The sequence below is a fragment of the Phoenix dactylifera genome, chromosome 18 (assembly GCF_051530095.1).
Source record: "Phoenix dactylifera cultivar Ajwa chromosome 18, Ajwa_hap1_PhDact_Kaust_v1.1, whole genome shotgun sequence".
In the NCBI taxonomy this organism is placed as follows: domain Eukaryota; kingdom Viridiplantae; phylum Streptophyta; class Magnoliopsida; order Arecales; family Arecaceae; genus Phoenix; species Phoenix dactylifera.
Window position 1 is genome coordinate 1,076,698 of NC_143207.1, and position 15,396 is coordinate 1,092,093.

A 15,396-nucleotide genomic window follows, 5' to 3' on the forward strand; every position below is an offset into this window, starting at 1 on the left:
AGTGATGGCAAATGGAATGCTTCCGTTTCTTATGCCGTGGTTCACCAAGGATAACTATGAAAATTGGTGTATCCGTATGAAGGCAATCTTGGGATCTCAAGATTTGTGGGAGATCGTTGACAAAGGCTACACGGAATCGGAGAGTGAAGATTCCTTGACTCCAGCTCAAAAGGAGTCCTTACAAGCCACAAGAAAGAAGGATCGGAAGGCCATCATGATCATCCATCAATGTTTGGATGATGGCATGCTACAACGAGTTGCTAATGCAACTTCTTCGAAGCAAACTTGGGAGATTCTCCAAAACTCCTATCAAGGAGTTGACAAAGTCAAGAAGATTCGTCTTCAATCTTTGCGTGGTGAATTTGAAGCCTTACATATGAAAGAATCCGAATCAATCTCGGATTACTCTTCAAGGGTGTTGACCGTCGTAAATCAACTAAGGAGGTACGGCGAAAATGTGAGTGATACAAGGGTTATTGAAAAAATCCTTCGTTCACTGGATCCCAAGTTCAATTTTATTGTTGTAGCCATTGAAGAGTCCAAAGATCTAGACTCCATGACAATCGATCAACTCATGGGGTCACTACAAGCTCATGAAGAGAAGGTTGTCAAGAAGCAAGAGACTTTAGAGCAAATGTTACAAACAAAAGTCTCTTTGAAAGAAAAAGAAGATCGTAGTTGGAAAGGCGAAAGAGGTCGTGGACGTGGAAATGGACGTGGTAGAGGAAGAGGTGGTCGTGGATCATCCAACAAAGAAGAAAAGAAGCAAGAATGGTATCAATCAAGAGGACGTGGAAGAGGAAACAATTCGAGATCAAATGGAGGGAGGTATGATAAATCTCGAATTCGTTGCTATAATTGTCAAAAATATGGTCATTTTGCTTCGGAGTGTAGAAGTTGTTCTCAAAATATCGAAGAAGAAGCTAACTATGCTGAAAATGAAGAGACGAAGCAAACTTTGTTGTTGGCATGCAAAGGAGAAGAAAATGGAGATCATGATTTATGGTATCTTGACAATGCGGCTAGCAACCACATGTGCGGTGACAAAAGCAAATTTGTGGAGTTGGATGAAACTGCAAGTGGTAATGTGATTTTTGGAGATTCTTCCAAAGTATCGATCAAGGAGAAAGGTACAATTTTGATTCGCTTGAAAAATGGTGATCATCAATTTATTGCTAATGTTTTCTATGTCCCAAGCATGAAAAATAATATTTTGAGCTTAGGACAACTCTTAGAGAAAGGCTATGATATTCAAATGAAAGATCTTAGTCTTTCGATAAGAGATCAAAAGGGAAGTTTGGTGGCCAAAGTTAAAATGACAAGAAACCGCATGTTTTTGCTCAACCTTCAAACCGATGTTGCTAAATGCTTGAAAGCTTGTGTTGAAGATCCAAATTGGCTTTGGCACTTGAGGCTTGGGCACTTGAATTTTGATGGGCTAGAATTATTGGCCAAGAAGGATATGGTGAATGGGTTGCCCTTTATTGACCACCCAAATCAACTTTGTGAAGGATGTCTCTTTGGCAAGCAATCAAGAAAAAGCTTTCCAAAAGAAGCCAGCATAAGAGCAAGGGAACCACTACAACTTGTTCATTCAGATGTTTGTGGTCCATTCAATCCACCATCTTTTGGTAAGAACAAGTACTTTCTCTTATTTATTGATGACTTTAGCCGGAAGACTTGGGTGTATTTTCTTAAAGAAAAATCGGAGGTGTTTGAAGCATTTAAAAGATTCAAGGCACTTGTTGAGAAACAAAGTGGTTTTGATATAAAGGCTATACGATCCGATAGAGGAGGTGAGTTCACATCAAATGCTTTCAAAAATTTTTGTGAAGAAAATGGAATTCACCAACCTTTAACGGTTCCAAGATCCCCGCAACAAAATGGGGTTGCGGAGAGAAAAAATAGAACCATCCTTAATATGGTTCGGAGTATGTTAAAAAGCAAGAATATGCCTAAAGATTTTTGGGCCGAAGCCGTTAATTGTGCAGTGTACTTATCCAACCGGTGTCCTACTAAAAGTGTGCCAAATCAAACACCACAAGAAGCATGGAGTGGAAGAAGACCAAGTGTCTATCATTTGCGTGTTTTTGGAAGCATAGCCTATGCACATGTGCCGGATGAAAAGCGCTCCAAGCTAGATGTCAAGAGTGAAAAATTGGTCTTCATCGGTTATGATGCAAGATCCAAGGGCCACAAGTTGTACAATCCAAGAAGTCACAAGATCATCACTAGTAGAGATGTTGAATTTGATGAAGCAAGTTCATGGAATTGGAATTCTCCAAAAGAAGAGTATGACTTTTTTCCTTTCTTTGAAGAGGCGGAGCCCCCTTCTCCACCTTCAACACCTCCATCATATGCTCAAGTGCAATCATCTCCATCATCAAGTGAGGCAAGCTCAAGTGAAGGACCAAGAGGCACAAGGAGTCTTCAAGACATATATGATGCCACGGATGAGGTAACGGAAAGATTAAGTGATTTAACACTTTTTTGTCTTTTTGCCGGTAGTGAACCTCTAAGCTTTGAAGAAGCAACTCAAGACAAGAAGTGGAGAGATGCTATGAATGAAGAAATCAAAGCCATAGAGAAGAATGAAACTTGGGAGCTCACTACTCTTCCGGAAGGGCAAAAGGCAATCGGAGTTAAATGGGTGTACAAGGCAAAGAAGAATTCAAGAGGAGAAGTCGAGAGGCACAAGGCAAGACTTGTTGTCAAGGGATACAACCAAAGGCCTGGGATCGACTATGATGAGGTATTTGCACCCGTTGCTCGTTTGGAAACTATTAGATTAATTATTTCTTTGGCGGCACAAAATAATTGGAGAATCCATCAAATGGATGTGAAGTCCGCTTTTTTGAATGGTCTTCTTGAAGAAGAGGTTTATGTGAAACAACCTTTGGGATATATTGTGAAAGGGCAAGAAGACAAAGTTTTGAAATTAAAAAAAGCCTTGTATGGCTTGAAGCAAGCACCAAGAGCTTGGAATACCAAAATTGACAAGTATTTCCAAGACAGCAAGTTCACCAAATGTCCTTATGAGCATGCCCTTTACACAAAGATCAATGATAATGGAGATATATTTGTGGTTTGCTTGTATGTAGATGACTTGATTTTTACCGGCAACAATTCTATTATGTTTGAAGAATTCAAGCAAGCTATGTCTCAAGAGTTTGAGATGACGGACATTGGCCTTATGGCTTACTACCTTGGCATTGAAGTGAAGCAAATGGAAGATGGAATGTTCATCTCTCAAGAAGGTTATGCTAAAGAAGTTCTCAAAAAGTTCAAGATGGATGATAGCAATCCGGTGAGCACCCCTGTGGAATGTGGAGTCAAATTATCAAGATATGAAGATGGAGAAAAGGTAGATCCTACATTCTTCAAAAGTCTTGTTGGAAGTTTAAGATATTTAACTTGCACAAGGCCGGATATTCTATTTGGGGTTGGACTTGTTAGTCGGTATATGGAAGCTCCTACTTCATCCCATTTGAAGGTGGCCAAGAGAATTCTCCGCTACATCAAAGGTACCCTTAATTATGGCCTATTCTATTCATTTGTTGATAACTTCACACTTGTTGGATATAGTGATAGTGATTGGGCCGGAGATGTGGATGAAAGAAAAAGTACGACGGGATATGTTTTCTTTATGGGAAGTGCGGCTTTTACATGGTCTTCAAAAAAGCAACCTATTGTGACACTTTCTACTTGTGAAGCGGAGTATGTTGCCATCTCAAGTTGTGTTTGTCAAGCTATTTGGCTAAGGTATTTGTTGAAGGAGCTTCATATGTTACAAGAAGAACCAACGGAGATTTTTGTGGACAACAAATCAGCAATAGCATTAGCCAAGAATCCGGTGTTTCATGAGCGAAGCAAGCATATCGATACAAAGTATCATTTCGTTAGAGAATGTATGGCTAAGAAGGAAGTGAAGCTCAAGTACATGAAGTCTCAAGATCAAATTGCCGATATTTTCACTAAGCCCCTCAAGAGTGAAACATTTTGCAAGTTAAGGAGTTTGCTTGGAGTTGCAAAACCAAGTTTAAGAGAGGGTGTTGGTTATTAAACTTGTTTTTTAATATTAGTAACTTATGGTTTTATTTTGTAATTGCATATTAGTATGGTGAGGAGTTACATGTCTTTTGGGTTTTAGTCATGTGGGAGTTACATGTCTTTTGAGTTTTTAGTCATGTGGGAGTTACATGGAGTTATAAGGGATTTATTTAGAGAAAGTTATTTGAGATTTATTTGGGGTTATGAATGGTGTAATGACCAATTCAATTAGGAAGGTTAAAAGACAATCTAATGATGCCTATAAATATCCATGTACTCTAGTTGTTTTAAAAATAAGTGGAATACAAGTTATTCATGTGTGCCTAAAATACTCTCCACTTTTCTTCCATAGAATAATTTGTGAGTGTGAATCCTCTTGATTTCCAACAGATCCTATGATCAGATGGCTTATGGGCCAACAGCAGGAGCCGAAGCTTGATGAGTGAGGATTGCCTCCACAACCGGCCAGTTTCGTAGCCAGCGAGGCTAGAGTTAATGCAAGGCAATGGGCAGAGAGCAATATTCCACGCATCCTTTCAGCTGATCAACCATAACCACAAAGGTCACTGGCAAGCATGGAATGCCGTACCGGCCCGTACCGGTTCGGTCCTAGACCGGTATTGGAACCACTAAAAAATCGGTATTTTCCGGTTTTTTAGCCGAACCAGCCGGTACGGGTGCGTACCGGCCGGTTCGGAGCCCGTACCGGCCGGTACCGGCCGGTACCGGTACGAGCGGTGCGAACCGGGCGATTTTTTTTTTTTTTAGAACCACAGCGCGGCACTGTGGTTTTTGAAACCACCGCGTACCGGCCGGTACGTACCGGACCGAACCGGTACCGATACGGCGGACCTTGCTGGCAAGGAATGCTAAATCGGGTCGTACCGCCCGGTTCAGCCCGTACCGAACCGACTCGATCTCCGACCGGGTCGGTTCGGCGTTAGAAAACGGTTCTGGCCCCTATGGTTCTGGAACTACATTGGTAACGAGCCGAAACCAGCCGGTACTAGAGGCATATCGGATCCGATTTGGCTAGAAATCGATGCGAATTGGTCGGTTCACGCCGATTCCACTTTAATTTGGACTTTTGGCCCAAAGCTACGGCACGTGCGTGCCATCGCTTTTGATTTGACCATAATGTGCACGCGCTATGGCCTTTTTGGCCTTTTTTAAAGAAATAAGATGCATCATCTAGCTTCAATCGGGATCATAGAAACATCAAAAAAATCAAAAAATATAAAAAAAAATCAAATTATACTTAAATTTATAAAAAAAAGTTTGAAAAAAGAGAAACTCCCATTTAAAACATAGGGGCCAAGAATTGCCGAATCGGGCCAACCGGTTCGGTACCGGTTCGAACCAGTCTGAACAGGTTCCGAGCCAGTTCGGCAATCCCTGGTCACTAGGGAGCCAATCACCATATGACTCATTGTCTGAGACATTCTCTCAAAGAGATGCTTAGACAAGGCTACTACGCTACCTGGTCGACTCGGTCAATAGGGCGACATACATCCTCCCAACATAGCCAGACAGAGAGAGGCGCGAAAGATAAAAAAGTAGCTGCTCAACACCAAAAAAAAGAAATAAAAGGCACCCGCAGCCCCCATGAAGAGTGTAGAGGAGTTAGTTCACTCAGATTCAGATACTAGAAGCAACAATTCTGGTGGTCATGGATTTACTGGCTAGAGAGAGTGGAGGGCAAGAGGCCACCATTTATAAGACAGCCATAAGGTAGTCTTTGATTCACTGGTGAGTCCCAATTTATGCATGCTACATAAGATAGGGACCACGGTGCATGATTTGGTAGAGCTCGTGAAAATACTATTGCACATAGGAGACAGGCTCGTTGACGTTATTTAGAACACGATGCAGCTGCAGATGACCTTGCACGTGGAGTAGGATACATAGACGATCAGATTCTGAGTCATATATTGGATCCTAGTACTCAAAACCATAAGTAGCCTATGACCCATATAGATACGGATATAGATATGATGCATCTAAGGCAACTTTCGGTGGCTACTACCCTACGCAACCCAAAATATCTTATGAATCAAATTTTACTGCCAGTTTATTCGGAATAGGCCCTTTCACAGCCGTTTTATCAACTAGAAGACATCTCTCGAAGCTAAAGCTTCAGCGAAAGATCTGAGAGTGCTTATAACCCAGAGCACGATCCTTATGGGATGAACATACAAAACTACAAGGATGCTTGGTTAGAGGAGTGGGCTGATGCGCCTCCAAACTATGCTAATGATCTGGATATCTACAAGAGGTATCACCACTCGACGAGATTTTAGATATCGGTATGTATGCTATACGTAAATATATGCAATTGATTGTATTATTTTATAGTTAATTTTAGGATATTTCATGTTGCTTCTTGTAGCATTCAACATCTCACTAATCATTTTATGTTTTGTATCCCTTTAAAACAACAAAATGCATCATTTAGGCTAAACCGAGATAAAAAAAATCAAAAAATATCAAATTAAACTTAAAATCATTAAAAAAATTGAAAATAATTGATTACCAATTAATTGAATTTGAAAAGTCAAAAAATGGGTGTGTTGGTACCGTGTGTCGGTATGGTACCGAAACCGGCACGCCCAAGCATACCATATCGGTACTGTACCGAACCGATACCGTACTGACCCGCTCGCCGACCGGTATGAATCCGGTAGCGGTTTGGCTGACCTTGCCTAGAAGATTTAAATACCTTTACAGAGCTTAAAAGTTCAGACACATCACTTGCATAAATGCGCGCTGATCATGGTGAAGTTGTCATTAACTAAAAGTTCAAAAACTAATAACAATAATTATCTAGTCTTAGTCAATTAGCTAATGCCATGCTCCAAATGCTTTTCTGAAGATAGTGCCCTCATAAAGACATTTTTGTATGAGATGAACTATTTAAGGCATTAGTGAAATTATCCTTACCTTATACAAGCATATTTTGATGTATTTATCTTGGAATGAGTTTTCTATGTGATACTAGATACCTAAGATCCATGAGAAAATTATAGGAGATTTAGTCATTAATTAGGGAAATTAAAGGAGAGTTAAGAATCATGTTCCTTTGCTCATTCTTTAAGTACATCATAGATAAGAATGAAATTGGAGGTTTCATTCATACAGTTGACAACTATGAATAATGACTACAAGATAGTGGCAACTTCTATAAGCAGTGAAAATAGTGACTCCAACACAGGGTCTGCTATGCCGGTACCGGACACTATACCGGTTATCCGGCGGCACGAGTCGGTACGGACCCACGCCATACCGTGTCGGGCATGTACCAACACAGAAGACCGTGAGAGAGAGAAAAAGAGAGAGAGCAGAGGAGGGAGGGAGAGGGAGAGGGAGGCCGGTGCTAGTGCGAGTGGCGGAGGCCGTAAAAAATTTTGCATTTTTTAAGTGAAGCCGATAAATTGCTTAAAAATCGCAAATTTTTTTACGGTCGTACCCCTGTTTCGAACGAAACAAGGATTCAGCCACGGCCTCAACTACTCGCACCAGCACCAGCCTTCGTCGGCCTCCACCACCCTGCACCGGCTTCCCTCCCTCTCCCTCCCTCCCTCGCTCTCTCTTTTCTTCTCTTTCCTTCTCCGGTAACAGTGTTTCAGTTTCTTTCTCGAAACCATCCCGATAAGCTGCCGGTACAGCTCAGGACGCCCTAAACCGGGCGGTTCGGGATGGCTCCGCCAACCTTGCTCCAACACTTTGTGGATCACATTATATTGATAGGCTGACATAAGGGCACATTTAGCTGAAACCATATTATCAAGATGGACAATATTATCATTGTGTGATAATCTTAACATGTCTCCTGACAAAAGATATCTACATGAACAAGCACTAGCAAGTCACTTTGATGGTAGAGCAACGTAGACTAAGAAGAAAGATATGCCGTACCATCCTGAACCAAGTAGCACGGGGCGTATCGTACCGGTTTGGTACCGGTACTCGGTGCAGGTGGCGTACCAAGTGTATGGGTGGAGCAACGTAGACTAAGAAGCAAGGTATGCCATACCGGCCCGAACTGGGCAGCATGAGGCGTACCATACCATAGCGATTCGCTACCAGTACCTAGTACGGGTGCATACCGAGTATACAGGTGGTGTACTAAGTATTGCACTAGTACAAAGTCCGATACTGAGACAACGAACCTTGCTAAAAAGTCTATCTATAATGTCCTATTAGGTGTGCAAGACTTTCACGGAGGTCATGTAAGATATTCAACAAGGAACCTTCATTTTGCATATGTTTTTTGGGGAAATTGTTTCTCCAATGTAAGATTAATTCTGGGTCCTAAGGAATGCATGCCCTGTTATTAGTTGACAAAATTACATTATTTTCTTGAAGGGTAGTTGCACATGGTCATGCCATAACTTGGAGGAACAAAAATCTCATGCCCTGTTATTAGTTTGACAAAATTATATTATTTGGCCCATGGAATGCCGTACCGGCCCGTACCGGCCGGTACGGGCCAGTACGTACCGGTCCGGTCCAAGACCGGTACCGGAACCACAAAAAAACCGGTATTTCCCGGTTTTTAAGCCCGTACCGGCCGGTTCAGAGCCCGTACCGGCCTCGTACCGGTGCGAACCGGCCGGTTCGCACCGGTACGATTTTTTTTTAGAACCACAGCGCCTCGCGCTGTGGTTTTTGAAACCACCGCGTACCGGCCGGTACGGCACCGGTACCGGCCGGTACGGCACCGGTACCGGCCGGTACGGCACCGGTACCGGCCGGTACGTACCGGATCGGACCGGTACCGTACCGGTCCGGCCGGCCACCGGTACGCCGACCGGTACCGGTACGGCGAACCTTGATTTGGCCCAAGGTACGCGGTACCGACTGTACCGATGTACCGGTGGGCATTAGTACCGGTACGGTACTGAACCAAACCGAGCCGAACCGGTACGGTACCGATGGGGCTAAAAGCCAAAAAAAATTTGGAGCTGGTACGGGCCGGGACCGGGTCGGTACGGGCCGGGACCGGGTCGGTACGGGCCGGGACCGGGTCGGTACGCGTCGGTACGGGCCGGTACCGAAATATGTAGCTGTACCATACCGGTAGGGTCCGGTACCGGTATGTACCGGCCGGTACCGATCCGTACCGACCGGTACGGCAGACCATGATTTGGCCTATGATCTAGTGAAATTATCGGAACCGCTATTGAAAATCATGTATCTTGATCCTTCACCATAACCATGTTTTCTCAATGAAACTTTTGATTTTATGTCAGTGATAATTTGATTTATGTCATGGCATAAAATTCTTGTGTTTCTCATTGAAAACTAGAATTCTTGCTTGTTGTAGAATTTTACGGAACTTTCTAGCTCACTTTAGCTACTATACAGGTCTAAAGTCAGTCAAGTAAGTGATTGTAATGGGCCTTTCGCATAAGTGGACTTGGTGGCTGGGAGTTGCCTTTTTGGATCTACTGGCTATTGAAGCAACACCAAACAACATCATTTTTCCGTGTTGTATTAATATCATTAAAGGTATAGTATTGTGTATTAGAGGACATATTTGAATTGAAATTTAAGTTTTATCTTTAATATCTTGGGTTATAATATATGTTTACTTATATATTGGTGGATCATATGGATTATTTTGAGGATCTTAAAATTTCAATGATGTTTTGAGCAATCATTATAGTCACTCCTTGAGAGTCAAGCAATTTTAAATTTCAGGCCCTAAACTCAAACCAACATGAGTTCAAGTCTCAAGTGCTCTAAATCTTGGTCCAAAGTTCAATTTTGAATACAGTGTGGACCGAGCCAGATGACATTGACTCAATTAAATTTGGCAAAATAAATTCATCCAAAGGCTAAAAGTTCCAAAATGCCACAAAATAGAACAAGGAAAAAGAAAATATGGATTATCATAGATTTTATTGTATTATTTCGTCATCACATGGTGTGTCATTTTGGTATAAAAGAAATAAATTTATAGAAATTAAAAATCACGTTTCACATTATTTTGGAGTGTGATAGCTTGACATTTTGATTTTTAATTACCCATGAAACATGGAGATAGATGAAACAGGATACAAATACAATACAACATACATATGCCAATAAAGCAAGTTTAGAACAAATAGAATATCCTACTTAGGACATCAACATAAATAGATAAATAAACAAATATACATATTATTTCTATGTGAAAAAGTATTCATAAAGATGATGGATTATGACAACAACGTAGTTCCTACTTCATAATAGCATAAACATCAAAGAACTCCATTTATTCATCATTCAAATCCATAGACTGTGCTATGTGCTCCATTTACTAGATCAACATTACAAATTCTAAAATTAACCATTCATCATTTTCATTGTCAAAAGTTCACACTTATCAAAGGGAAGGAAAAAATCCTCTCTCTCAACCCAAAACATATGCAGGAAGTATCACCTAAAAGCATTTATGAGCTGTCTAGAGCTTTTTTAAATTTAAAATAGGATACTCGGGAACAGTATCTAACATGTAATCTAGTCAAATCCAATACATATCAATGTCTGATAATTATCGCATATGATCATAGCATGCAATTTGAAGTTTACATGTAGCCTAGATGATGACCTACATGTCTTGACATAAGAGCCCCTAGTTGCCAAACATATGACTTAAGAAAATGCTTCCAAATCAAAACATGGAACCCATTTATGATGGTTCTAGTTCCAAAACTCTTAAATCTGAGTTAAATCTTGAGAAAATGTTACTACTTACTATAATTCAAGGAATTAAAGAAATTATTAAAACTTAGATAAACGATAACTGGCACAACAAGTTAACTTTAAGGGAAGCTCTGAAACCAGGCCTGTTTCAACCAAAATTCAGTTGCAAAGTTTCATCCAAAAGAAGTATAAAATTTACAATCAACTCTTTGGACTGAGAACAACAGTCAGGTTGCCTAATGAAAACAGGGAAATGAAACAAGTAGAAGGAGAAAATAGTATTAGAAGTTCTTCTTACTTGTACAATTAAGCTAACAATGTTAAGGTTGCAAGAAAATAGTTAACAGAGCTCATCATCTTGGAAGCTAAAAAACCAGGTATTACAGCTTAGGTCTTAAAAAAATATATGGAAAAAAAACTTCAAAAGAAGACACAGCACTTGAGAATGCAAAATTAGATAATTTTTTCCATTATGATCGTGTATCTATTGAAGAGCACAAAGCAAACAAACTGAGAACAAAATTCAAGTCACAGCACAGAATACCTTGTCTGTTCCAAAATACTGAACTATGTTCTCATGTTCAAAACGACTTAAGAGCGCAATCTCCTGGAAGCACAAGTTTGGGATCAGATAGAGCAACCTCAGAAACTATAAAGTCAAACAGGTTCATTCCCAAACAAATTAGACAGAACTTAGCAACATTTTCAGGTTCAAAAATCAGGATCACAGGATGATAGACTGTCACTACTTGGAACATAATATGTAAACAATTTTTTCAAGAGCGACTTCACATAGTCTCACCTGTTCCAGTTGAAAAATGCACTGCTTGGCATTGCTCCCTTGGTCAAGCAAGGATACTTCTTTGACAGCAAAGAAAAATCCAACACTGCACAAGATGACAATATAAGCATTGTGAATGCAGGGAAAAACAATATGTTCCTGCCAACGTAACCATATCAAGATAGTTATGAGCAGAAAGAACAACCTTTGAATCAACTCAAGTATTATATAAAAGCAAAGTTTTAACAACCCAAGACCTTATCCAAAAACGCTAACGAGAATGTATTATTTGGGTTCCTCGGCCTTGTACCCAAGATCTATCTAGCACATAACCAATATAAGACAAAACAAACATCCACATGGATCCTCACACACTCCGCCTATTTAAGCCCTAGTGACCTTGCTACACTAAAGGTCCAAATCCAATCACAAATACTTCAATCAGCCTATGATCAGTCCTAAATGGGCTCGTGCAACAATGTCTCCAAGTCCACACGGGCTATGGGCTGAATTTGCTCTCCTACCATTTGCAATGATTCAGAGCCTTAAGCAAAAAGGCTAGCCGAAAGATATTGTTTGAGTTGCTTGGCCCTGTATAAGTATCCAAGATATATCCAACTCATAATTGGTGTGGGACTATAACACGCCTATAAAACCTCATCCAAAAAGGCTAGCCAGAAGGTAATGTCTGGACTTCTTGGCCCTATGTAAATAACCAAGATCTAATCCAATGCATAACTGATGATGCGGGAATGCCCACATGGGTCCTTAGCAATAGTCTAGGGCAAATCTTAAGGACAATACATAAGATTCAAGCAATTATTGTAGGCAGATATCCTAGACTCTTTCAATAGTTAAGCAGACCAGTATCATACAATGAGGAATAGTAGAGGTATTTCAAAAAAAAATAATAATAAATAATATTTGTAATGCAGTTTGGAAAACGAAATAGATAGAGTTTAATCAAATTCAGAATTAGAATGATAGACTTGCTTATAATGAGAGTAACCAAGGCAACTCCTAGTATGAATTCACAATTGTTGATAGAAAAAGAAAATTTATCAATTCCAAAAACTTTCTATATTACCTTGGCCTTGCATAAGCATGTCGTCTCAAGAATAACTTTGATGGGTGCTTGATAAGGTGGCAAGGAATTCACAAATTGGTTTCTTGGTGAGAAATGACTCTAGAAGAATATTATAGCGAAGATCTATTCCTTGTTAGGCTAACCTCACTGTGTTTGTGGAGCTTAAAGCAACCTAAGATAGGGTGGTCCTGAGGTATGCAGAACTATCACAGATTGGCTAAGTAAGAAACTTATGAACATTGTATTTTTTCCGCAACAAGGCCAAAACAAGATTTTTTTCACGCTTTTAGAGAGTGCAACATGATGACCCCAACCAATATAGAGAAAACTACTTATATATGTGGATACAAAATATGAAAAGTGAACCGTTCTATTAAGGTGCTAAGTGGTGCAAGCATGGACTGCCGAACCGAGCCGAACTGCCTAGTTCAGGCAGTACCGAGCCGACCCAGTGTGAAACCGAGTCAGTTTGCCTTTAATTTTCGGTTCCGGCCCCGAACCGGCCGGTAAGGGTTCGTACCGGCCAGACCAGTGCAAACCGGCCTGGAACCGGTTAATTCTGTTCAAACTCAGTGCGAACCAACCGATTCGCACTGACTTGACCTAATTCCGAACTGGGCCCCCTCTTTTGAGTGGTATAAAGGTTATATTAGTCTTTGGAAAGCCCTAAGAAGGCCTTCCCAACAATAGGTGAAACCGACAGAGAGGTTTTCACCGCTCCTTCCCAAAAACTTAAAAATTCCACCGATTCAGTAGTTCAGAATAAAGATCCAAGCCTAAATAAGGTGTGCTTTTTCTCTCCTATCTTATTTCCTCATTTTTTGAGAGGCTTCAAAAAATAGCTCGAAAATTACAAAATAAGGAAAGAACGTGCCAAAATTTTTGATTTTAGCTTGATTTTATTATGTATTGCAGATTTATGGACGATCTACACGATCATATAAAAAATTTTAATTTTTGGATTATATATAATTTTTAAAATTAGAAATATATTTTTGGATTAAAAAATAAAAGAATTTTTAAAAATAAATAAAAATTATAAAAAACTGTAAAATCAAAAACATATTTAGGAGCATGCAAACTATTCTCCATAAAAATTTGATGTCCATTCATTCAAGTTTTGATGCGATCATGTGCACAGTAGCCTAGGCCTAAATTTAAAAAATATTAAGAAATAAGCAGTCTTTGATACATGTCCAAGGGTCCAAAAAAATATATGTAGCATCCATTATTGGGTTCTACATGGATCTAAACCGAAATTATTTTTTAATATATTAATATCTAAAGATTATTTAAATTCAAAAAATAATAAAATATATAAATAATTTTAAAAATTATAAAAAATTCCTACTACATATTACATAATTCAAAAATAATTCAAAAAAAGTGATTACGAATTAAAAATTCTTAAAAACTCCTGCCGGTACGAAATTGGCACGCCCTAACCGTACTGACACGGTACATTACTAAACCGATACCAAACTGTACTAGCCGCCAACCGATACGGTCCCGGTACCGGTACGGCAGACCTTGGGTGCAAGCATCATTTTAGATGATATGCTTTGAAGCAAGGTACGCCGAACTAGTATCGATCGGCGTACCGTGGAGATCCGGACCGGTTCGGTACCGGTTCGAACTGATCTACAAGGTTTTCTGCGTGCGGGGCATGCTAGCGAGGTTCCGAGCGCTTTCTCTGCGCCTCACGCGATGCCGTAAGGCGGGCCGGCTTCCCCTCGCATGGGCGCGCGGCCCCGCACGCCCACGTACTAGTGCAAACCTGTACGATTCGCACCAGTACGTCTTTGTACCGCTCGGTTCTAGCTCTTTGAGCCGGAACCATTTTCCACCGTTGTACCGGACCGATTCGGTATGGGCCGGTTCAGCATACCATGATTTGAAGATTAATCCATAAGACTTTTCTCATTGGACTTTTGGATTTTAGCATACATATGGATGCAAGGTTCACAGTCTCGGTACTGACCCCATACCAATACCATCCTATTAAACTATAGGTGCATGGTACGATATGAGACGATAAGGCATACCGAGTGTCGATATAGTACAAGAGTACATACTAGTTTGGTATTGGTGCGGTACAGTACCAACCGGTACGACTATGGATGTGTACAAAATATGAAAAGTGAACCATTTTACTACGGCATAAGTGTTGTAAGTATCATTTTAGAATACATACATTGAATACACCTTTCTATCAGACATTTGGATTTTAGTATTGTTTTTAGGTTTAAGGAAATTTATGAAACCTTAAGATTTGAGAAATACTTTAGCATTTGGAAGTTTAAAAATTGGTTTAGAGCCAAAAATTGGGGTTTCGAACTAAAGTTAGGAAATCAACTTTTAATTCTTGAGTAATTGGAATTTTAAATATTTTTTAGTTCAAATAGGGTTATTTCCTTAATTTTGTGTACTGTCTAAAGTAACTGAAAGTAGAAATGAATATAAAAGGAGAGGACTTTAATTATATTTAATTGTCTTTGTCTCTCTGTCTGTCTTAATCTGCTTGCCGAGGCACCTACTAATTGGACCTCCTTGCCCAACAAAACCTAAATAATTGTACTTGTGGGCCCCGCTTGTAAATGACCTACCAAGGTGCCAAAGGAACCGACCATGCGAAGTGGGCCCAACGTAAACCTGAACCACATGTCAGCTTATAACTCAAGCCAAGGAGGGCAAGTCAAGGGAAGGAGGAAGGGTAGCCTAGCTAGGAGGAAGGAAAGAAGAAGAAGAAGACGATGATGATGATGATAAAGAAGAAAATGATAATGAT

The 15,396-nt window shown here is 40.2% G+C and overlaps 1 protein-coding gene across 14 annotated transcripts in view; it reads right to left on the reverse strand.

Annotated features, from left to right (window-relative positions):
- LOC103696066 (mitogen-activated protein kinase kinase kinase 1-like) overlaps window positions 1-15,396 on the reverse strand; it is a 78,537-nt gene that overhangs the window by 50,045 nt on the left and 13,096 nt on the right. For 11 of the 14 annotated variants that reach the window (XR_015974614.2, XR_015974612.2, XM_088714208.2 and 8 more), the window contains exons 2-3: window positions 11,543-11,627; window positions 11,285-11,347 (exon numbers count right to left, since the gene is read on the reverse strand). Coding sequence is in view for 11 of the 14 variants with exons in the window: in XM_088714208.2 (XP_088570334.2) it covers window positions 11,285-11,347; window positions 11,543-11,627 (148 nt within the window). In the remaining 3 variants the exon portion in view is untranslated. The remainder of the gene's footprint in view (window positions 1-11,284; window positions 11,348-11,542; window positions 11,628-15,396) is intronic. The other 3 variants (XR_015974613.2, XM_088714210.2, XM_039117175.3) reach the window with 1 other exon arrangement.